This window comes from Brassica napus, chromosome C7 (genome assembly GCF_020379485.1).
Source record: "Brassica napus cultivar Da-Ae chromosome C7, Da-Ae, whole genome shotgun sequence".
NCBI lineage: Eukaryota > Viridiplantae > Streptophyta > Magnoliopsida > Brassicales > Brassicaceae > Brassica > Brassica napus.
The window spans coordinates 32113462-32137847 of record NC_063450.1 but is presented as its reverse complement, the minus strand read 5'-3'; the positions used below and the strand labels follow the sequence as shown (position 1 = coordinate 32137847).

Genomic DNA, 24386 nt, shown 5'->3' with positions numbered 1-24386 from the left:
GTGAGAGCTTGTATTTAATTTTTCCAAACACCTATAATTTCTAATTTAAGCTAAATGAAAGATATTTACTCGTTAATAACAAAGAATCATCAAAGTTTCCCAAAATTCAGTGAAAAATTCAATTTTTAAATAAACTTTTGAAATTTTTGAAATGAAACGAGAGAGAAAATGAAAGATAAATAAGCTTTGTGAGTGGGAACTGAAAAACGAAAAAAATGCCAAAATTGAATTAGAAGGCATTTAATGTCTAGCTTTTAGTTATTCATGGTGGTTTGTGATATTGATAATAATGCCTTTTCAAATTAGATGAAAATCGTGAGAATATTTCAAACATATTCATGTATTTCGAAATTAAAAAAAAAAACATAATGGTTTTTCGTAAATAGTTGATAAATTAAGGTGAAAATGCCAAAAACAAAATTTTTTAAAAAATATTAGTTGTGTGTTTTACAAAAAAAGCTAAGTAATTTTTGAAAGAAATACTAAATTCTATTGGTATAAATCCTAATAACATGTAAATGTTAAGTTTTTTATATATTTTTTTTTCAATAAGACACTAGAGCTTGACCCGCATGCCCATGCGGTAGGGGTGGGCGTTCAGATACTCGTTCAGTGTCGGATCATGTATTTTGGATTTTCGAGTATTTTGGTATAGGTATATATATATATATAGCCCGTTCGGGTATTTTCTATTTCGGATCGGGTTTGGATAATTTCAGATATATCCGAAATCAAAACTTAAAAAAAAATCGAAATGCATTTTCTGTTTTGTCTTCAAATCATTCCTTGTAATGTTATTAGTCCAAAAACACATGAAATGTGAACAACAACAATAATCCGTCCAAAAACAAAGTGAAAACATCAACAAAGTTTATAGAATAAGAAAAAAAAACTGAAACAAACGGCATATGTATTATGACAACAAGATAAGTCGTTCAATAATATAATTCATATTCTATGTTCATTCTTATTTTGTAAAGCTAAACAAGTCGTGCAATAATATTCAGACACACACAATTATTCAGTTGTGTTCTGTTCTCACTTCTTCAATCAACAAAAACAGTCTCTTTAAAGTTTAAACATGTGGACAAACCAAAAAAATCGACTAACTTCAAAAGGTTGCAAACAAAATTACCTAACTTCTGAGCATCATACAATCTGAATCAAACTTATAATTATCACGCAAACAAAATCAAAATGGAGAACGAGAAATAAATGGAGATTGCACAATCAGCTAAACTAAATGGAGGATGAGAAATATAGATTTAGGGTTATTTATATGTATGTTCGGGTATCGGATATAACCGATCGGGTTCAGTTATCCGAACATGCTCATATCAAAACCCGTTCGTGTATTTTGATTTCGGTTCAGATTTTGGTCCGCGTATTTCGGGTCGGGTATCGGGTAAAGTGCCCAGCCCTACCGTGCGGTATTGGGTGGTATTGGATCTTACGATTTTAAACATTAATATTTATTTTTCATGATTAGTGTTTTATGTTTTAGGCTTGTCGCCATATATAACTAATTGTATTTAAAAACCTCAAATCAAATTGGTTAATATTGTTATTTTGGTACAAATATCTGAACACGTTTCAAATATTATTAGGTTTTTATACATCCGAAGCAAACTCTTCCAGACCCGGGAGGATCCGACTAGAATCTACTCATTTATATGATCCGAGCGGGGACTAATTTCAAAACTCAAAACCCTGATATCCAAAATAAACGATATGTACCTGAATGGTTCCCTAAATGTCTATGACTAATTGATTTTGCAAACAAATAAAAAATTCCTTGTTAATTGTTTTGAATTCTTGTCACAAGCAATTTTTTTTGTCATCAACATAGACATATTTAGTAAGATTATGCATATCAATTTTATTTTAAACATGTCGAATTATTATGGTTAACATGTAAAATAAACGTTGTCTAATTATTATGGTAAACTTATTTAATGAATTAGTTAGGAAGAATAAAAAAGGAGTATAAAAAAGAGTTATTCTTGGGTTCACCCCCTAGGGTGAACCTCTAGGTTCACCAACCAATATGATTTCATTATTTCAAAATTGATATCTTTTAGAAAAGGAAACAAAATATTGTCAAGATATATTATGTTTTTAAAATAAAAAGTAAAAAAAAATTAGAAAAAATCGTAGTTAGAGAAAAACGAATTAAAAAAAATAATATTTTTATCGTCGTCAGCAAAACACTAAACCCTAAATCCTAATTCCTAAACCCTAAATCATAAACCCTAAACTCTTGGGCAAACTCTAAACCCTTGGATAAATCATAAACTGTAAATCAAAAACTCTAAATCCTAAAACCCTAAACCCTAAATCTTAAACCCTTGAGTGTTTAGTGTTTTTGATTTGGAGTCTAGGATTTATCCAAGGGTTTAGGGTTTACAAAAAGGTTTAGGATTTAAGATTTAGGGATTATGATTTAGGGTTTAGTATTTTGCTGAGGACGTTAAAAATATATTTTTTTAACTACTACTTTTTTTTTAATTTATTTCTTTTACCTTTTTATTTTAAAAATATAATATAACTTATAGCTTGAGAAAATATTTTGTTTCTTTTTTTAAAAGATTTCGAATATGAAATAACACAATCCTATTTGTTGGTGAACCTAGAGGTTCACCCTAGGGGGTGAACCCAAGAATAAGTCTATAAAAAATGTATTAAGACACATTAAATAGGCAATATCTATTTTATACTTCTCTAATAAATGCTATCAAATTATTAGGAAAAATAATTAATGAAGTAATTACAATGTGTTAGAAAAGAAAAATAAAAGTTGTAAGAACCACTTAAATTTGAAAAAATATCGTTTTGCACTTCAATTTGAAAAAGAATGGATTATAATCATACAATAACTAAAAGCTGAATATCCTCAATGGAGAGGTCCTCCACGTCGGCAAAAAAATCGACCAATCAGGAGATCCTTTTTGACACGTCATCTCGGCTGTGGTTTGTTGGGCTTCGATTTTTTTTTAAAGATAGAATGTTAATGATGTTGGCCCAGGAAGCTCATGCGTTTGCTCTTGGCCTTCTTGGTTTCACCTTTCGATCTGCTGAAAGTGGAGAGATTCACGTTTCCCTTTCTTATTTCTCCAAACCCCAGTTTGCTAGATCCATTCGTGAAACCCTTTGCTCTTCCTTTCTTCGTTTCCGTTTTACGATCTGATCCAGGATCAATCAATACATCCTCCACAATTGATTGAGATGGCTCCAGGTCCAGATCCGAACAGCGTTGGTGATGGTGCGAAGCGGGATGAAGCTACGACAAAGGTTCCTTCTAAGGATCCCAAGAAGAAGGATGATAAGAAAAAGGAAGATCTGGTAAGCACGATTTCTCATTCTATTTGAATCTTTGCTTGGCTGCAAGAGTTAGTTCATAATCAGAGTTAGTGGAGATTTACAATTAAGCTGTAGATATTGCACTAATGTAGAGATTTAGGGTTTAACTGAAAAGCTGTTTGTTGGTTTTGAAAGCCTTGCTAAAGTGATTGCTATATGATATGTTTGGCATCTGATGTGATTTGTAGTCTGAAGAGGACTTGCAACTGAAGCAGAACCTGGAGCTCTATGTTGAGAGGGTTCAAGACCCTAATCCTGAACTGCAGAAGGTTTCTCTCGAAAGCATGAGGTAATTCGTGTGTTTCTCTTAACCTATTGTCGATTTAATTAGCTGATAATACTCATATAATCTTTTTTTTTTTTGGATTTCATAGTATAATTTTAATTTAGTCTATGTTTTTTTTTAATCTGTAGGCAGGAGATCCGTGCCTCAACAAGCTCCATGACGTCGGTTCCAAAACCCCTCAAGTTTCTCCGTCCTCACTATGGAACTCTTAAGGAGTTTCATAAAAATATGGTGGAGTCCGATCTCAAGGTACAATTTCAAGAAATTATTACCATCTTCTTGCTCATTCTACTGTGTATGGATTAAAGATCGCTTTTTATGTATCTGCAGAAATTGCTGGCTGATATACTATGTCTGTCTTGGCACTGACCATGTCTGCTGAGGGTCAAAGGGTATGTGCTTTCGTGCTATTATAGTAGGAATTGATAAAAACTTAACTTTCTGTGTGTTTCATCTTATGATATACCTTAAAACAGTGTTGTGTTTTGTGGTTCTTTGCTAGAATTTGAGGTAGTTTTTGGTGCTTGACTTTGTTATGCAATACTCTTTTTCAGGAAAGCTTAGGATACAGGTTGACTGGATCAGAGGGTGACATCGGATCTTGGGGTCACGAGTATGTCAGGAATTTGGCCGGTGAGATTGCAGAAGAGTATACAGTTCGTCAGGTTAGAAAACAGTTGTTCATGAGTAGTTTATGTTTGGCTTTTCTCTGCCGGTTCGTTAATGAATGTTATTTAGAATTACATCTTTTTGAAAAAATCAACCAGTGAAAGAATAGTATGCAATCGTTCTTTGGAGCTAAACATCGTTCCTTTGATGAATTGTCGAGAATGTCACTGACCTACTTAGACATCACAGATTGCTACATGTTAGACCGGATGCCAAAGAGGTTGTGCAGGGGAGCCTCAGTTGTACAATGTTAATATTACTCTTAAAATCTGGCTTGATCTTACAGTTTCAAGTTTTTTTTTTTTTGTGTGCAGGGGAGCCTCAGTAAGGACTCTAGGGAAAAATATTGGAGCCAAAGATACAGCCTCAAGGAGACTTCCAGAAAATTTTAGTAAATAGTTAATCTAGATCTAGATGAAGCTGCGGTGAAAGTTACCTCAAGGTGTGGAAGTAATTCTAGATCTAGATGAAGCTACGGTGAAAGAGATGAGAAAGCAAGAGGAGATTGCTAAAGCCAAGCTAGCCATGGAAAGGAAAAAGAAGCTGGCAGAGAAAGCCGCTGCTAAAGCTGCCATAAGAGCTCAAAAGGAAGCTGAGAAGAAAGAACAAAAGGTATCAATATCAATGCTCTTTGCCTTCTCTCTTTTCCATTCTAATAATCTTCTTTTTTTTGTGTGTTTCAGGAGCGAGAGAAGGCGGCCAAGAAGAAGACAGGAGGCAGCAACGCATACGAGGCCATCTCTGAGGAAGTTCCTGAAGCTTCTGAGGCTGAGAAGGAGGAGATTGAAGCTCCAGTGGAGGAGAAACCAAAGAAGGAAAAGAAAGTCTTGAAGGAGAAACCAATAAGGAACAGGATCCGCTATAGAGGAGGACCGGAAACACTCCCGAGACCAATGCTCAAGCGTAAGAAGCAGACTAACTACGTGGTTTGGGCTGCTCCAGCTGCTGTTGTGGTACTAATGCCTCTTGATTTGGGTTACTACTACGTTTTGTAGATCAAGGGAAGCTGTGTTTGCTGTAGTTTGGGTCTTTTTAAAGCTTTCTTTTGAGGATGAGATTCTTTAAAACTTATGTCTCATTTACATACTGAGTAGAGACTCTTCCCTTTTTAAATACTTTTTTACATTTCACTTATGTATATATAAATCCAAAAATAGAAAATGGTAGTTAATTAAAAGGTTACAATTTTAAAAACGATCTTCTATTTTGATAATTTTAAAATTACTATAAATATAAAACAAATTATTAATATAAACATGTGTAGCCTGGATAATAACTTAGAATGTGTATAACTAAAGTAAAATTTAATATTGAGTTTGTACACAATACTATCAAAGCATCATAGACAAAGGTCATGGAACCTAAAAAAAAAGGTCATGAAACACAAAAGAAGAAGTGAGGCAAATGCGAGAATAATAATAATGCAGTTCGTAGGTTTGCAACTCAGATTGTATGCCATGATCAAACCGTAGGAGTTAGAATTCTTAAACCGTTTTTGTATATAAATTATTTTCAGAAACTTATGCAATGTGTTTAATCAGATTTAAGTTAAGAGTTCTTCAGAATTTTTGATTAAAAACCTAATTCCAGATCTTAGACAGTGATAATTTTTGTATATATCTACCATTTATAAATTTCAGAAAGCTTTTAAGTTGGGTTTGAAGTCCTCACTCATACTTGTTTTCGATAGGTCATTCAAGACCATGTTTGAGCAAGTATCTCAGCCTTGCATAAAGGGATGACCGAGCACACAAACACTACCCAACAAACATAAAAAAAAAGCTAGAACATCAAATAATAATATTAATATTCAAAATTATTTCCAAAAAATCTGATTAATTAAATAATTAAAATAAAAAACTGTAAAATTAATATTACATCAACAATGGTAAGAAAGTAAACCTTCTATAAATTTACAACTAAAAATATTTCAAATCATAAAGAAAAATTTTCTTTCTATCACAAACAAACTTAAAAAAAAAACATAAATTAAATAGCAACAATAAATGTTAAATTTAAATTTTAGTTAAAAAGGTCGACAAAATTATTTTGGTTAAAACGATAAATTGAAGACAACAAATTTATACAGTACTAATTATAAGCTTTACAATTTGGTGGTACTTTCTTTTAAAGACAAGTACAAAAATGAAACTTAATAATTTTAAAACTAATCAAAATTTATACAGTACTAATTATAAGCTTTACAACTGTTTTACATAAAAATAAATAACCACGAAAAAGAATATATATATAAATCTTAACTTATAATTTAATTAACTTTTTATTAATCTTACTAACATCCTACATAAAACTCCAATAAAACACAACAAAATATTTCAAATATTTTTAAATTTACATTTATGTTTATAATTCTATAACAAGTTTCAATGTATATCATATTTGTTCGATTTTAAAATATAAATATAAAAATTAAACTAATATTATAGAAAAAAATCTGGGCGTAGCCCGGAAAACCCCTAGTTTATCTAATAATCGAATTTACTAAACAGCCGCCACAAAAGTTATTGTTTAATTCTTTATCGTACACACGCTACAAGTTGCACAAAAGTAAATTAGATATTTCCATATTATAAACAAACAAATGTTTTTAAAACTATATTAGAAAACGACATTCGCATAATATATACGGGGCATGTCGGACCAATTTTCGTTTAATGTTTGGGAGGTTGTGGATTCGTAAGACGGTATATCCCTTAATCAACAATTTGAAATGTGAATTTCTTAAAAAAAATTGTTTATATATATCATCACCATATTCATTTGAAAGAAAAATGGTTTTATAATTTAATCAAAATGATGACATATTTCTTTTTTTATTATGACATGATTTAATCATAAAGACTTTGACTTTTGATAAAATTCTTAAACTAAGATAATTATATAATCTGGCTACATACCATAAACGTAAATTGTGTTTAGAATTATTATTACATTTTTAAAAATAATATAACTGTACCTAGAAAGTTTTATTAGATGAACTTATGATAAAAGTAAGTAATTTCGTATAATTATTTATACTTTTATCCAAATTCATTATAAAATAGATTAACAAATAAACTATGACAATTTGATAAAAAATTTATGAACTATAATCTATTGAACTTATTTGGATTTAAATGCTATACAATAATTATTATTTGAGGATTATTGATTTATTGCCATAAATAAAATGAATAAAGTTTATTGATGTAATAAATTTAAAAATTATATATTCGGAACTATAGTTTATATATATATAAATAGAAAATAAGTTTTTTTTTTAATTTAACTTTACTTAATATAACTAACCAAAAATCAAATTAAATATCTTTAAATCAAATGGAAATTAAATAATAAATAATTATAATTATGCATAATTATTATGAATAATTATTATGAATTTATTTTTAAATTGATAAAATAAAACCTATATTTATATTTATAGATATAATAATTTTGAAAGATCTATTTATGCGCATTGTGGAGGAAACAAACTATTTTTTTAAGAAAAGACTAAGCCATGAAATTTATAAAAAAACAGATCATCTTCAGAATCTGTATTAGGTAACACATGTAATTAAATGTTCAAAAATACCTATAATTTATGAAAATATATCATCATATTAGGTAATACATGAATTTTAGTTAGTAGACTACAGAAAAATTGAAAAGATAAGACTCTTATGACCTCAATGGGTTAACTCTTACGTGAAATAATTTGATCTTTTGGGCAGCCTAATACTTATGTGAAATAATTTGAACTTTGTTGTTTATCAAAATTTTATTAAACATAAAAAGAATTATTGAACATCCGCCACATAACTAATTGATTTCTCCTTTAATTAGCATATAGTTGAGTTTTCCCGTTTTTTTTAAACATAAAATAGATGCTTTAAAATAATTGTAAAATAGTGTGACACGTTATATATCATATATTTCTTAATATAGATTAAAGTCAAATTGATTATTTGTAGAATCTGGATTATCTAAGCAGTTACTTGTTAGACCATGCACAATGTTCTATTATTTAACAGCCACTTTCTTACAATTTTACAATCCATCACCATATTACATAGTCTTTATTCCACATAATCATGAACATTTATTTAATTTTTATGTTATACGATGATTTTTTTTTAAAATTTTTTTTTAACATTCTACTATCTTACTGACAAATTAAAATAAATATTTCAGTATTCAATTTCTAAAATTTAATTAGAATTTTATTTTAGTAAAAAATTATTTATATAAATAACAATCTATTAGTAATTAATATCATATTATAATAAAAATTATATATTCAACTAAAATAAACCAAATCTTTATTTATATAGTATAAAAATGATGATATTAAAAACATTTTTAGAAAATGTATTTCCTACAAAATAATTCACTTGAAACAAGTAGGATGAATAAAAATCTAAGTTATTTAATTTAAACAATCAATTAAAATTTAACAATTATATATTTTTTTCATAAAATAGAATTTCCAACTTTGATTGGTTTAAATCTTTTATGTGGACTTCACTTCTATATTTTTCAACTAGTTGAACAGATTTAACTAGATTAATCAATGTTAATTTTTTTTTCTTTTTCAAACGTCACCACTGCAAGTTTTCAATAGTTGAATAAATTTTTAACTATTATTATTATTATTATTATTATTATTATTATTATTATTATTAATTCAGTCGTTCATCAGTCACCATCTATTTTTTGGGTTTAAAAGTCACCATCTAGTTATATTTAAATTTTGAGCAAACCAGATTATATCAAGTCCTACTTCATGATAAAACGACTCTTCTGTTCTATCCATCAACTCGATTAAAAATGGTAACCATCTCGAGTCTGTTCAAGATTCTAAGTTGCACGGACCACGTTGACTATGCTATAATAGTGATCGCTCTATCCTCTGTTTTATGCTATATCTGGCTTTACGCCAAGTCCAAACGGCAGCCCAATCCCTTGCCTCCGGGACCTTGGGGTCTTCCAATAATCGGAAACCTGCTGTTCCTCAAACCAGAGCTTCACACCTACTTCCAAGGTCTGGCTAAAGAGCACGGTCCCATTTTCAAACTCTGGCTCGGCTCCAAACTGGCGATTGTGGTTAGCTCCTCTGAGGTGGCCCGTGAGATTCTACGAACCAACGACGTCATTTTCGCTAACCACGATGTTCCTGCCGTGGCTCTGATAAACACGTACGGTGGTATTGACATAGCCTGGTCACCATATGGACCAAGGTGGCGGATGCTGAGGAAACTATGTGTTAATAAGATACTGAGCAACGTCAGGTTGGATTCATCTGTTGGCCTACGTCGCGGAGAGACCAGGAGAACAGTTAGGTATTTGGCGGATCAGGCTCGAGCAGGATCGCAGGTTAACTTGGGAGAACAAATATTCGTGATGATACTAAATGTTGTAACGCAGATGTTGTGGGGCGCTACGGTTGAAGAAGAAGAGAGGGAGATTGTTGGAGCCGAGTTCTTAGAATTAGTTCAAGAGATGAATGACCTCCTGATGGTGCCCAATATATCTGACTTTTTCCCGGCATTGACCCGGTTTGATCTTCAGGGCTTGGCTAAGCGTATGCGAGGACTGGCTCAGAGGTTGGACCGGCTGTTTGACCGGGTCATTAATCAACGGCTGGGGATGGATAAGGGAACTCAAGGGAAGGGTGAAGATTTTCTACAGGTCTTACTAAAAATCAAGGATGAAGAAGAAGGGCAGACAAATTTGAACATGAATGATGTGAAGGCGTTGCTCATGGTACGTAAGACATTCTCTAATGGAGTGTTATAAGTTAATAACGCCAAGAAGATTTATTTATTTATTTATTTTTTGCATCAAACGGCTGCCAAGAAGATTTATTAAAGTTGGTTTGTTTTAATTAAATATATATACATTATAAATCTTTACCAGCTGATATATATATATATATATATGAGGGTTATTGGATTACTGCAGTAATGATCTTAAACATGTCAACTAAAAATAGGATTTAAAAAAAATTAAAGAATATAATTTTTTTTTTCCTGGGTGTTAGAGCTTATTATTTTTTAGGGTCTGGGATTTAGTTCTTAGACCTTACTAGTTAGTATATCGCTCTTACTCATAGTATTGTTTGATATAATATTTTCTTTTAAAAAATTCATAAATCATAACTTTCTCAACTATATATAGAACATGGTGCTCGGTGGTACAGATTCATCGTTACATGTCATAGAGTTCGCAATGGCCGAGCTAATAAACAAACCGGATATCATGAAGAGAGCTCAACAAGAACTTGACGAAGTTGTGGGAAAAGATAAAATAGTGGAGGAGTCTCACATCCCTAAACTTCCATACATTCTTGCCATTATGAAAGAAACTCTGAGGCTTCACATGGTTGCACCACTCCTTATTCCTCACCGCCCATCCCAAACCACCGTGGTGGGCGGCTTCACTATCCCTAAAGATTCAAAGGTCTTCATTAATGTGTGGGCAATCCATAGGAATCCAAATGTATGGGAGAACCCACTTGAATTTGATCCCAACCGGTTTCTTGATAAATCTTATGACTTCAACGGAAATGATTTCAACTATATTCCGTTTGGAGCTGGTCGTAGAATATGCGTGGGAATGGCGATGGGGGAGAGAATTGTTCTCTATAATATCGCTACGCTTTTGCATTCTTTTGACTGGAAACTTCCTCAAGGAGAGAGAATGGAGGTCGAGGAGAAGTTTGGGATCGCGTTGAAGCTGAAGAATCCACTTCTTACGACCCCAGTGCTAAGGTTGTCCGATCCAAATCTTTATCTTTAATCTAACTGTCAGATAATGGAAAATTGAATTTTCTGATGCGGGATGTTCTATGATTTAATAAAGCTGAACATGTTATAGGGCGTTCGCATGCTTGCAAAGTTTGATTTAGTACTCTATTTCGTGTTCCAAGTCCTACATATCTTCTGTGTTTCTGTTTTCTTTTACATATTGGGGTTTGTGCTTTGTAAATACCCGCGTTGTTTTACTTGATTTATAAAGTCATCATTGTTAAGAGTTTCTCGATATGAATCTCTCACCAACTATATTGATATTTCATTTGAGAGTCTCGTAGAAACTGAAGAGATTCATGTGAAAATCTTTCATTTGAAAAGAAAGGACTATGTTGAGATACTTGCAATACGAACCGTAAAGAAACCAATAAGAGTATTTGATGCAGGCTTAGACTAAATCTTCCATCACTTTGAAGTGATCTTAATGGATTTATTATATTAACTTTCATCAAAAACCAAATAGCACATTTCAACACAAGAGAAGAAATAAATTGATTATTTCTTTTAAGATGTATTGGATCTATGAGTAAAGAGAAGATATAATCCTTCAATTTTTCATAATCGCTGTGGTTGAATACATCATCTGCCGTATAGAGAACGTCTAATTAATAAGCGTCCGAAATTGATAAATTAGTTAAGAATTCGACGGGAAATGTTGGTGATTTCGAAGTACTCTTCGTTGACAATTTTGTTGCTATTTCCAATCATCTTCTCAAGTTCTCTATAGGTTTCTTCTTTGGTAATTCCATGTTGGTTCATGTAATAGTTGATTGCATTTGCAGTATACCCTTTAAATTTAGTCATATCGTCCTGGTAAAGACCACAAGTCAATTAGATGGCTAAACATAATCACTGATTCAAGATAAATACAGTGTTTTGAAACGTGGACAGGATAAGAAACATTATAACTTCTTTTCGTAACCACGTGTCATTAATAGGATGATTCTTAGAATCTTTAGAAAAACATGTTGGTCAATCTAATTATATAATAAATTTTCTATTAAACTAACCATAATTTCATTATTAATGTTCTTTATTATTTTCTTAGATAAAAGCTACAAAATTGTCTAATGTAACTAAATTATATATGAAAATTAATGATTTTGAATAATAAAGATTAGATAAAAATTAGTGTATCTTCTATCATATTTGTTTAATTTTAAACTATTAAAATAAATTAAACAACCATATTAACCATATAATAAAAATTTAGATTTTTCTGTATATGTTATATTTTGAATTTTAAAAAATGATGATAAATTACTAAAACTGTTAAAATTCTCATCTTCAAATTTTCTGATCCATGGTTTAAATTTTTTTCTTATGACAAGATACAAATGATCATAAAATCATATAATAATAAGTGTAATTTAATTAATTATTAGTAATATAAAGTTTTGTTATAAAATATATAAATGATCAGAAAAACCATATGAGTAGAAAGCATCATTTAATAGACATTGATATTAAAAATATAATGTATATGTTAATATCATTTAAATTTGATTATATATCCTATCAAATAGAAAAATAATGTTTGGATTAATAAACTTTATTTACATCTTCGCACCAATTTAATTATATATATAATAGTTACTGAATTTTTAATTTTTCAATATATATTTATTATTTTATAATATGTAAAAAATATATAATACCTAAAATAATTTATATATATAATGTTGGTTCCGCGTAAGACGCGGATCTTAACCTAGTTGTTATTAATCAAGGGAACTGAAATTGTTAATTTTTAAGAACTTTGCTTTAGATGGAATGGATAGAAATAAAAATAAAATATCTTTTTAAGAACCTGGTTCATGCGGTTTGTCTGTTATTACTAGTTTAACAATAGACTGCAAAAGTTGTTAATAACGGACAAGGACATTCGTGACAAAAACAAAAAACAAAAAAAACGGACACGCGTGTCCAAAAAAGTACTATTCTATGTTAGATTAGGCTTTAATTAAAACATTTTCTAAACATTTTAAAATTAAGATCAAATACCTCATAATCGGTTATGTCATCCATGAGCCGTGTCTTTGTAGCTAAAGAGCGGACGAACTTCGGTCGAGATCTAAGCCACTCAAAATCCTCCTTCTTACCAATATCTCCAAGTCCAATATAATAGAACATGTTATGACTGCATACGCTGTACGCACCAAATTTACTAGATAGGCATATTTGGTATGTAAAGCAAAAAATTTACAAATAACATGAATAAAAAATACAACAAAATAATACCGTAGTTTGAAAAGAACTAGGTTGAAGCAGAGTCGAGATTAGATCTCTTTCCTTAATCCTTTAAACGCCCGTAGTGTGCCGGTTTGATACGTTTAAGAATCCCAGGATACAACTGCCTATATCTTCAGTCTCACAGCACTTGAGAACCAAAGCCTGTCGAACCTATTTCTATGTTATACTCTCAGACACAAAAAGAAAAAATAGGAGAAAGTGGTTTTGTTTGTATTCGATATATCTAGAATGAGAAGAGCATGGCTTTATATAGCCTCATAAAATAACGTGCATCACAAAGCACTAAATGGAGATTTTAATTTTGATTCTATCATGATTATGAAATCATGGGCTGTATTGATTCTCCATATGTTACAGCATTGAATCCAAAATCAAATTCATTATTGGTCAAAGACGTTAGTCAAAGACGAGAGACAAAGAGATCTTTTGCTTTATTATTTGTAAGATAATTAGCAATAGACTTTGGGCTAAGCAAATAAATCTCAGTCCAGCCCAAACATCTCTTTTCTTAACACACCAAATTGTTTACAAAGTTTTTTATAACTTTGTTATAACTTCTCCATTTTAAACACAAGAGGTTTCTTACCTCATAATTCTAATATAGATATTTTACAAATAATCTATTTTAGACTTTCATTTCTCATTCAAACGAACTTCGTTTTTGATATATGATTACACTATACCATAGTGCTCATAACAATGAATCCTACGATTCCACAATCCGGTCATTTCGACAATCAAATTGCTCGAAAAATTCACCGGAATATTGGCCATAGCCATTTGTCCAAAAAACAGTTCCAACAATCCCCCACATGAATAGAAATGACTATAAACACTAGACGACTCGATAGACTTGACAGACTTGACTACCTAGACAAGACTCGACAAGACTCAAAAAAAAAACTCGATAAAAAACACCTTTTGAGAGTATAAACAAAAAATCCACTGCATGATGAGTTGGTAGCAATTTTTCAGCCTTGAACCAGTCATTGTTAATAACTATCGGATTTACTCGGCCAGGAGGTGGCCATGATGTCTTGAACCTCCCGGGCTTTGGTGTAAACCTAGACAATAGCCAAAACACAGCTTCATTTTTTCATAGATTAGGTTCTCTATTGTGTTCATTTTGGCCGTGAACAGTCCTGGTAATCATGAGTGAACTTGGAGAATATAGCCTTTCCTTCATTCTCCTAGAAACGGCCCCATTTCACACTCACAAGGTGATTTGCCAATAGTTTTGTTTAGAGGAGTATCATGTACTACTCCATTCATATTTCAAAACAATGGTCACAAATCATTAAAAGCTAATGCTTATCCTGTATTCCTTACATGTAGCACTGTTTAATCAGCACACATGAATGGTGGCACCTGTGTCATACCACCAAGTTCTTGGGTTGTCCTCAACATTGTTGACTTCAGTGACCACATCACACATGTCATCTTCAGTCAAATTAGCTTGAGACTTCCCCTTGTCATAGCTTGGACCAGCCTTGCTCCGGCAAACATGAGCTTTATGGCCCACCTTGCCACACTTGCGACAAGTTCCAGTGAACTTCACATGTTCCATTGGCTTCTTAAAGCTTGTGGTGCTTTTTGGAGGAACTTTTCCTTTCCCCTTATTCTTGTGCTCAGCCAAGTTTACATCATTCTTGCGAATGAGAACAGCATCGGCTTCACGGTTTCTGGATTCAACTCGCAGCTTGACAATCAAGTCCTCGAGGGAAATTGCCTTACGCTTATGTGTGAGATAGTTCTTGAAGTCCAACCAACTAGGAGGGAGCTTCTCAATGAAGGAATTGACCGTGAAAATTTCACAAATCGACATCCCTTCAGCCGCTATCTCATGCGTAATCAATTGGAAGGCTTCAACTTGTTCCATGATGGGTTTTGAATCCACCATTTTGAAGTTGTGAAATTTTGCCGTAGCATATTTCTGACAGCCAGCATCCTCGGACTTGTATTTCTTTGCCAAAGCAGTCCAAAGCTGCTTGGAAGTTTTCACCTCACAGTATACATCATACAGCGGGTCAATCAAGCGGCTTAAAATCCAACCTTTGCACACAAAGTCCGAATGGTTCCACGAATCCACACTGGCAAAAACCATTGGATCTGTGTTTCCAGATGGAAGAATGGGTGGATCTTCTTTGAGACACTTATCCAAATTCAAATTGGTCAAAAAGAATTGCATCTTTTGATGCCAAGTTTTGAACCCATTCCCACCGAACTTTTCGGGCAACAGTCCTACGCTTGCAGCACCAGGCACTGATTGGTTTCCATGTGGAAGACCACTTCCAAACTGAGTTTGGAGCATCGACTCACTTGAACCATTTCCATTAAGACCACCACCAACGGTTCCAGCATCGATCGCACTTTTGTTTTGCCCATCGATCGAAGTTTGGTTGTCGTTAGTCATATTGAATTCAAATCTGTTCACAAGAACAAAATGAATTAATATACTAATTTTAAACCAATAAATAGAAGTTCAGTTGCAATATATAAATTATGAGAATAAATATATTAATAGCAAATCAGTATTAAAACTGAAACGGTACTATGCGGTAAATGCAAAGACAATATTAAAAAAAAAAAATATAATCAGTTACTAGAATCAAGCGACATTAACGTTTATCAATATTCTATCTAATAAATAGAAAACGTTAAAATGAGTCTAGCAATTATCAACCGGATTGAAACAAATTTACTAGTCAAACTAATCAAGCTCACTAACGTTAAAATCAATTGAATAGACAAATCAAATTTCCATATTTTAACGAGTAGCAGCATGTTAACAGATTCGATTATAAATTCAAATAAACCGTATACATCAATTCGACAAGAACGGTAAAAGAATTCTCTATTATTAATCAAACCATGATTCTAAACCGATGCAGTTTTAATTTAATTAAAGAACAAATTAATTTATATTTTATTTTTTTTTTCTTTCCAAAAAACCTTAACCAAAATAAAGATTAAAGGTAAATAGGAAGAAAAAAAAAATATTATATAATCCCGCAGACGACACTAAAAAGTTCGTGCAAGGAAAAATAATAATGAATCTAACAAATCTGCTTAACCAATAAACATAAACAATATGAACTATTGAACAAGTCAACTAAACGATTACCAACCAAATCATTTTCTATAGATAAACTATTATCTAATGAAAATTTGTTTGAAATAACAGCAGCAGACGTAATAAATCAATACGGCAACAGAACGAATCCATGAGCGAATTAACTAAAAATTAGAATCACGAGCGGAGAACAATAAACGAATCAGATTCTGCAGAAAATAATATTAAGAATATAATATGCAAAACGCTCATGTCCTGCAAAACAGAATTGTTAAATCAAAGAGTATCCAAAGCGTTAAGCTTTCTCCACGGCACCGTTAAATGTAATTGCTTCACAATCAAATATTTCATTAGCGCAAGAAGGCAATATGAAATTTAAAGGATTAAGACTGTACGCACCAAATTTACTAGATAGGCATATTTGATATGTAAAGCAAAAAATTTACAAATAACATGAATAAAAAATACAACAAAATAATACCGTAGTTTGAAAAGAACTAGGTTGAAGCAGAGTCGAGATTAGATCTCTTTCCTTAATCCTTTAAACGCCCGTAGTGTGCCGGTTTGATACGTTTAAGAATCCCAGGATACAACTGCCTATATCTTCAGTCTCACAGCACTTGAGAACCAAAGTCTGTCGAACCTATTTCTATGTTATACTCTCAGACACAAAAAGAAAAAATAGGAGAAAGTGGTTTTGTTTGTATTCGATATATCTAGAATGAGAAGAGCATGGCTTTATATAGCCTCATAAAATAACGTGCATCACAAAGCACTAAATGGAGATTTTAATTTTGATTCTATCATGATTATGAAATCATGGGCTGTATTGATTCTCCATATGTTACAGCATTGAATCCAAAATCAAATTCATTATTGGTCAAAGACGTTAGTCAAAGACGAGAGACAAAGAGATCTTTTGCTTTATTATTTGTAAGATAATTAGCAATAGACTTTGGGCTAAGCAAATAAATCTCAGTCCAGCCCAAACATCTCTTTTCTTAACACACCAAATTGTTTACAAAGTTTTTTATAACTTTGTTATAACTTCTCCATTTTAAACACAAGAGGTTTCTTACCTCATAATTCTAATATAGATATTTTACAAATAATCTATTTTAGACTTTCATTTCTCATTCAAACGAACTTCGTTTTTGATATATGATTACACTATACCATAGTGCTCATAACAATGAATCCTACGATTCCACAATCCGGTCATTTCGACAATCAAATTGCTCGAAAAATTCACCGGAATATTGGCCATAGCCATTTGTCCAAAAAACAGTTCCAACATACGCTGATAAGCTACAATAATGTTACGTGAGCAAGAGGAGAAACGCGGGAGAAGAAAAGAGATTTCTAATTAAACGGAAGCCTCTGTATCATCCAGCGGGTCTTGAAAAGAGAAGAACTCGAAATACTCGGGATCAGGAGGGTTTTTGTTAGAGTCCATTGGATAGCATTAATAATGCGCATTGAGTTCATTTGTTAGTTAGCTTTGTGTTAGAGACTGAGTCGTGAGACTTGAGGAGATATCGAGGGGGTTAAGACATCGATTCTCAATTGATCTTTGATACAAAGTGTAATTCGTTTGATTGATTCAATATACACGAGATTGTTCTATTGTGAGCGAGTTTATGAGAAGAATCCGAGCTCAAACTCTATCATATGCACGAACCTCAGCCTACCAGCCTCCGTACGTACTCATCAAAGTTAGGCTTGTGACTTGCTCGTGCCCATTTTATAAGCTCTATGTTTGATTTCGCGAGTACCGTGAACTGTTTAGTTACATCGAAATTTGAAACATGTTACATTCCTTCTAGCCCAGCTAATATATGGATGTACCCCTATTTTTTATGGTTATGAATATTTAGGGTTTTGTAGGTAAATCACCTCTTCTACCATCTTTTCCAGCATAAAGGATCGTTTTTCTGACCTCAATATCTCATCATACCCTTTAAAAAATGCATCACAAACTTTAAGGCACTTTTTATGTAATCAGGATCCCATCTACTAGTAAATCAAAACAAACTTCATTATCGATTTTACCAAAAAAAAACTTGATTATCGAATACTACAACAATAATTTTAAGCTGGATTTTGTTATGCAGTTTCACGAATCTTTGCAAAGTATATACCTTTCATTCTTTCAAGACAATCAAGTAGGGGTGCAACTTCAGGAGTTGAACCATATATGTCGCAAGCATCGTCTATAAAAGTGATCAGTAAGTATAACTTAATAATTAGCTTACATAATTCTGCCAAATGAAACATGTGGCTCGAAGTTGATGAGATCATCAGTGCCGCTTTACATAATTCTCCCAAATGAAACTCTCAACCGTTCATTCTTTGATATTAGCTAGGAAATTTGCAAAAATACTGCATTTATAATACCAATTTAACTGTTTTTACCTTCACTTTTAAAGAAATAAAAAAATATTTATACCCTACGATTAACTAATCTAGACTTAGGGTTTAGAATTGAGAAGTGAAGTAGAGTTTTTAGAATGTGGAAATTAGTGTTCTAATAAATATATAAATAAAATAATTAAAAAAAAAATTCAAATAGTTTCAAAAAGAAATTTCCAATTTCAGAAAAAAATTTGAAAGAAAAAAAATTCAAAAAATTTATAAAAAGTTCGAATTTGAAAAACTATAATTCAAAAACATTTTATAAAATTATTTTTTTATTTTTTATTTAAATAATTATTTATTATATATATATATATATATAGTAAGTGTATAAAAGTCTTTTACGAAATGTATTTTTGAAAATGTTTCTTTAGTGATGGTAAACATGAATAATTGTACCAACAAAGTGGTAAACATGAAAATTCTGCATATCAGCTGGAAAGATTAATTTATGCTCTAGCTCCCTCCACCACCTACAAAAATATACACAAAAGAAAATAGGGAAAATTTCATGTTTACCACTTTTATGGTACCACTTTTCATCTTTACCACCACTAAAAAAAAATTTTCAAAATTTTCTTATTCATTAAGTGGCAAAAGACTCTTATACTCTTGTTCTCTATATATATAATAAATCATTATTTAAATAAAAAATTAAAAATATAACTTTTTTTTATGTTTTCGAATTATAATTTTTCAAATTCGAACTTTTTAATAATTTTTTTTTGAATTTTTTTTTGAATTTTTTTTGAATTTTTTAAATATTTTTAAGTATTTATTTATATATTTATTAGAATCCTAAATTTCATATTCCAAAAACCTACCCCACCCCACTCCTCAACTCTAAACTCTAAACTCTAAGTCTAGATTAGTTAATCATAGGAGTATAAGTGTCTTTTATCTTTCATTAAAAGCAAGAGAAATGATTAGTGTAGACATGAAAAGTGGTAATATGAATGTGGTATCTGTGGCAATTTCCCAAGAAAATAACACAGTCGAAAACAACATTATAGAGTTTTGCTTATAAGACAATTAGCTATTGATTTACTGACATGGTTATAATTTCTAATTCCTTGAAGTAATGAGGCTGTATGAACTCGAAGGTTAGCTTAGCAAGCTTGATCAGTGTATCATCGCGGTCCTCTTCTTGTTCATAGAAGGTAATATTGCCCCTTACACCCAGAGTTTTGCACTGATATATGTGGAGAGCTTTTTGCATACTTGAGAATATGTGGTGGGCATGCTCCGCAACCTGTAGCCAGTGGCGGATCCAGAAACTATTTTTACTGGGGTCATAATATATTATATAATAATATTATAGCAAAGATATAAAAGTAATTTTTATTCTACGAAGTGTAAGAAACCTTTGAAAAATTGTATGGGACCTAAGTTTTCTTTAAAATATTATTACCGTGTTTTTTCTACAGAAAATGTATTGTTTTCGTTAATATATACTCCCTCCGTTTTCGAAAGTAAGATTTTCTAGAGTTTATTCTTGTTCCACAAAAATAGATTTTCTATATTCTTAAGGTACTTTTGTATACTTTTGAGAAACATTAATTATGAATATTTGAATTGATTAAATTTTATTGGTGAATAGTTATTGAAAAGTGTATTGAAAAGTAAATTGTAGATTAAATTGTAAACATTTATTATTTTCTTAATAAACGTGAAAACTCTAGAAAATCTTACTTTCCGGAAGGGAGAGGGATAAATAGAAAGAATTACACCAAGAGTCACATTTACCTATTTATAAATGTAAATATAAATGTAATACGTATTTCAAATGTTGTGTGGGCTGTAAGTCTACTCAAACATTGCTCTATGGGCCGTAATTTTTACAGAAATAGGGAAAAAATATTGATAAAGGGGTCAACTGGAGAATTGAACCTGAGTTCACTGGTGTCAAAACAGCGACCAACACCACTAAAGCTGACAATTTTATCTAGCTTTCTATACAAAACAAATTTTATGTATATTTTAGTGGGGTCAGCTGACCCCCCTGTGCCCTTAATGGATCCGCCCCTGCCTGTAGCCAATGGCTTCAAGTGGTCTAATGTGAGGCTCGACGCTTCATCCAGTATATGATCTGTTGTTGTTTGATATCTCATGATTTTCATAGTTTTTAGCATCTATTTATTAATCATACTTGTGTTTTGAATTGCATTTAGGTGTCTACATTGCATATATTTGTTCATTTGTGTGCATTAGGGGTTGGATTGCACACTTGAGAAGTTTGGGACAAAATTGCAAGGTTATACTTGCAAATTACAGAGTTTGTGGCCAGTTTGAGAACCATCAAGAGTTAGGGGATCATTCTACAAATTCGAGGGTCTAAGTTGCACAATTAAGAGGTCTGGGGCTGATTCGTGAGGACATAAGTGTTATTTCAAGAGGTTTGGGTCAATTAGTAATTATTCAACAATTGAGGGACCTGTTCTGCAAATGCTTCAAAATACACCATTGGAGAGATCGATTGTTGCTCGATCCTTCTTCACGCCGGTTTTGGGTGCTGACGACGGCAAGCCTGTTTGGTTGCGAGGACGGCACAGACGGAGCAGAGCACGACGGAGACGGTCCGGTGACCTGAGCCATGACGCCGTGGACGAAGCTTGGTCGCGGTTGAGCTTCGCAACGGTGAGCCTCGATCCCAACTGCGACGAAGAGACGGCACGGCCACGCGGAGACTGATGCGACGACTCCCGATGCGATTCCGGAGCTTCCACGCGGGATCGAGCGACGCGGTAGCACATACCCGCTCGCATGAAGGAACAGCTTCGACGATGGATTGACGCGGGTACGATCACGCGGGTTCCGTTACTCGCGTTGTCGAAGAGAATCATTTGATGGATCACGCGGGGACGACGACGCGAGATGCTGTACCCGCACGTATGAATTGAAGGCCTAACGACGAGCCAACGCGGGGAAGTCGACGCGGGTTGTGGCCATTCGTTTCTACCGAGTAGCGTCTTTGCCTTAGTCGAATTTTAATATTTTTAAAGGGCATTTTAGACTTTTTAATGGGAACTATTAGGTTTTTCAAGGACATATAAATACTCTTGTAATCCCAAAGTTGGAAATATCTTATTTTCTATCTAATCACAAAAGAACTTTGAGTTGAAAGATCTAATCTTGCTCATAAATTCTTATCTTTGCTTGATTATCTTGCTCTCTAATCATGTTTAACCTTGAATCATCCATGGTTTTGAGGTTATTCATGTCTATTAGTGAGTAGACTAATCTTGGATTCACGGGCTAGGGTGATTAAGGGTGATTAGAGAAGATCTAGGGTGTTTAGGGTTAGATTTACTTGTTTCCTTGCTTGTTGAGGGTTCTCAATGCTATTTTAGTCATGTTCATACTAAAATAGATCTCTAGGTATTTCATGCCCACAAGGTGTATGATGAAATGTCTGAACCAACTCTTCAATGCTTTTAGTTTGCTTTACCTAAGAGATTAGTTGCTAAAGGAGTTAAGATTGCTATTAGACTTGTTCTCCATGTTTGTTTTAGTAACATTCAACCTAAGAGATTAGATGCTTGAGTTGCTTTACCAAAAGAACATTCATCTAGAGATAGAGCTTGTTTAGCTTAGTGTCTAGGCATAAGGAAAGTGTTTGATTGATATCTTGCCACCCTTAGATTGGATCTACATCACCCAAGATCAAATGCCTAGCCCCATGAGTCCTCTTGCTTCAAATTGAGAAAGAAAGATCATTACTTTATTGCATTAGCTTATTAGTTCTTAGTTCATACCATCTTAAAACTGGATCGCACTTAGCTTAAGCATGAACTTGCATTCCCTTTGCTTTAGAATCACTTAGGGTTCGACAATCTTTTATACTACATTGATTTGATCTTAGACCCTTGAAAAGTCATGTATCAAATTGGCGCCGTTGCCAAATTCTAAGTTGATTGTGACATTGGGATTTAGTCATTTGCTTGAGACTAAGTCAATTTTTATTTAATTGTGTTATTGCTTCTCTTTGTTCTTCTCCCTTTGCATTTCAGGTGTATGAACACAAGGAGCAGAGGTCCAACAAATCTAGTTCCAAGAGTTGAAGACATTAGAGCACTTGACAGGGAGATAGCAAGACATAGAAGAGAAGTAGAGCAACAGGCTCACTTGCAAAGATTGGGGTTTGATATGGAGAATCTGCCTCAAGATGGTGATGCCCACGGAGGCATTAATCCAAGAGCTGATCCTTTAAGACCACAGCACCAGCCACAACATCCACAGCGTCAAGCTCGTGCCATTGGAGCCTATGATCGACGTCACATTAATGGTCATAGGTTGGGAATCAGAGCACCAGCTGTGGAGAACAACAACTTTGAGATCAAGTCAGGGCTGCTCAACACCATAGAGAACAACAAGTATCATGGTCTTGCTGCTGAAGACCCTTTTGATCACTTGTACAAGTTTGATAAGTATTGTGGCTTGTCCAAGATAAATGGTGTTTCTGAAGATGCTTTCAAGTTGAAGTTGTTCCCTTTCTCTTTGGGAGACAAAGCACACCACTGGGAGAAGACTCTTCCAAGTGACACTGTCACTACTTGGGATGAGTGCAAGAGAGCTTTCCTAGATAAATTCTTCTCTACTTCAAGGACAGCTAAGATCAGGAACGAAATCTCTGGGTTTCAACAGAAAGGTCTAGAGAGCTTCAGTGAAGCATGGGAGAGGTTCAAAGGCTATTGGTCTCAATGCCCTCATCATGGTTTCAGCAAGGAGAGTTTACTTAGCACCTTCTATAGAGGAGCTCTACCACAATGCCGAAACAGGCTTGATACTGCCAGCAATGGTTTCTTTTTGGGAAGAACTGAGGAAGAGGCAGAGGAACTGGTAGAGAACATGGCCAAGAGTGACTCAGTCTACAGTGAGGAGCATGATAGGGTCAATAGAAGTGATGATCAGCAGACAAAGAAAGAGATCAAGTCCTTGCAAGAGAAGATGAATTTGCTTCTTTCCAACCAAGCTAAACAGGAGCAGATGAACTTTGTGGGTGGTCCTATTCAAGAGCTTCCTCCCAAGGTCAATGAGGTTGATGGTTTGGAAGGTCAAGAAGAGGTATGCTTCATCAACAACAATGGTTCTTGGTACAGGAAGGAATCCAATTTTCAGTACCAAAACAACTCTCAGCAAAGACCTTACTACAACAATCAACAAGGAGGTTACCAAGCCAAGCAGAACTATCCTCAAGCCAACCAATCTCCTCAGACTCAAGGAAGTTCTTCCCAAGCTCAAGCTCAAGATTCATGTGTGGATTCTATGTTCAAGCAACTCTTGGAATTTCAGGCCAGAAATGAGAAGACCATGATTTATGAGTTCAAGAACATCCATGCAAAGATTGATGGGAACTATGCTGACCTCAACAACAAGTACATGCAACTTGCCTCTCATCTCAAGGCTTTGGAGAGTCAAGTTGCTTCTATGCCTTCATCCTCCAAGCAGCCAATGGGGTTTTTACCAGGAAAACTAGAAAAGAACCTCAAGGAGTCTTGCAATGCTGTCTTCTCCACTA

General features: G+C 33.1%; 3 protein-coding genes and 1 non-coding gene across 5 annotated transcripts; 3 read left to right on the top strand and 1 right to left on the bottom strand.

Moving 5' to 3' along the window:
• The first annotated feature begins 2670 nt into the window (after positions 1-2670).
• Positions 2671-4897, top strand: LOC106399400 (26S proteasome non-ATPase regulatory subunit 2 homolog B-like). 2 transcript variants are annotated; one of them, XM_048764405.1, is made up of 6 exons: positions 2671-3342; positions 3549-3649; positions 3775-3895; positions 3977-4038; positions 4201-4311; positions 4414-4897. In XM_048764405.1, the coding sequence occupies exons 1-4, from the start codon at positions 3226-3228 to the stop codon at positions 4013-4015; spliced, it is 378 nt and encodes a 125-aa protein (XP_048620362.1). In that variant the 5' UTR covers positions 2671-3225; the 3' UTR covers positions 4016-4038; positions 4201-4311; positions 4414-4897. The 2 variants fall into 2 exon arrangements, with proteins under 2 accessions (XP_048620362.1, XP_048620361.1); XM_048764404.1 differs by having other exon boundaries at positions 2691-3342; positions 4505-4897.
• Positions 4688-5509, top strand: LOC106398664 (proton pump-interactor 1-like). Its single transcript, XM_013839185.3, has 2 exons — positions 4688-4927; positions 4999-5509. The coding sequence occupies exons 1-2, from the start codon at positions 4802-4804 to the stop codon at positions 5308-5310; spliced, it is 438 nt and encodes a 145-aa protein (XP_013694639.1). The 5' UTR covers positions 4688-4801; the 3' UTR covers positions 5311-5509.
• A 3565-nt stretch (positions 5510-9074) lies between these two features.
• LOC106419054 (flavonoid 3'-monooxygenase CYP75B137) lies at positions 9075-11954 on the top strand. The gene is made up of 2 exons (XM_013859808.3): positions 9075-10081; positions 10496-11954. The coding sequence occupies exons 1-2, from the start codon at positions 9146-9148 to the stop codon at positions 11114-11116; spliced, it is 1557 nt and encodes a 518-aa protein (XP_013715262.2). The 5' UTR covers positions 9075-9145; the 3' UTR covers positions 11117-11954.
• An 11525-nt stretch (positions 11955-23479) lies between these two features.
• LOC125591062 lies at positions 23480-23586 on the bottom strand. The gene has a single exon (XR_007327045.1). It is a non-coding gene; the product is annotated as a small nucleolar RNA R71 (small nucleolar RNA).
• Positions 23587-24386: the final 800 nt, after the last annotated feature.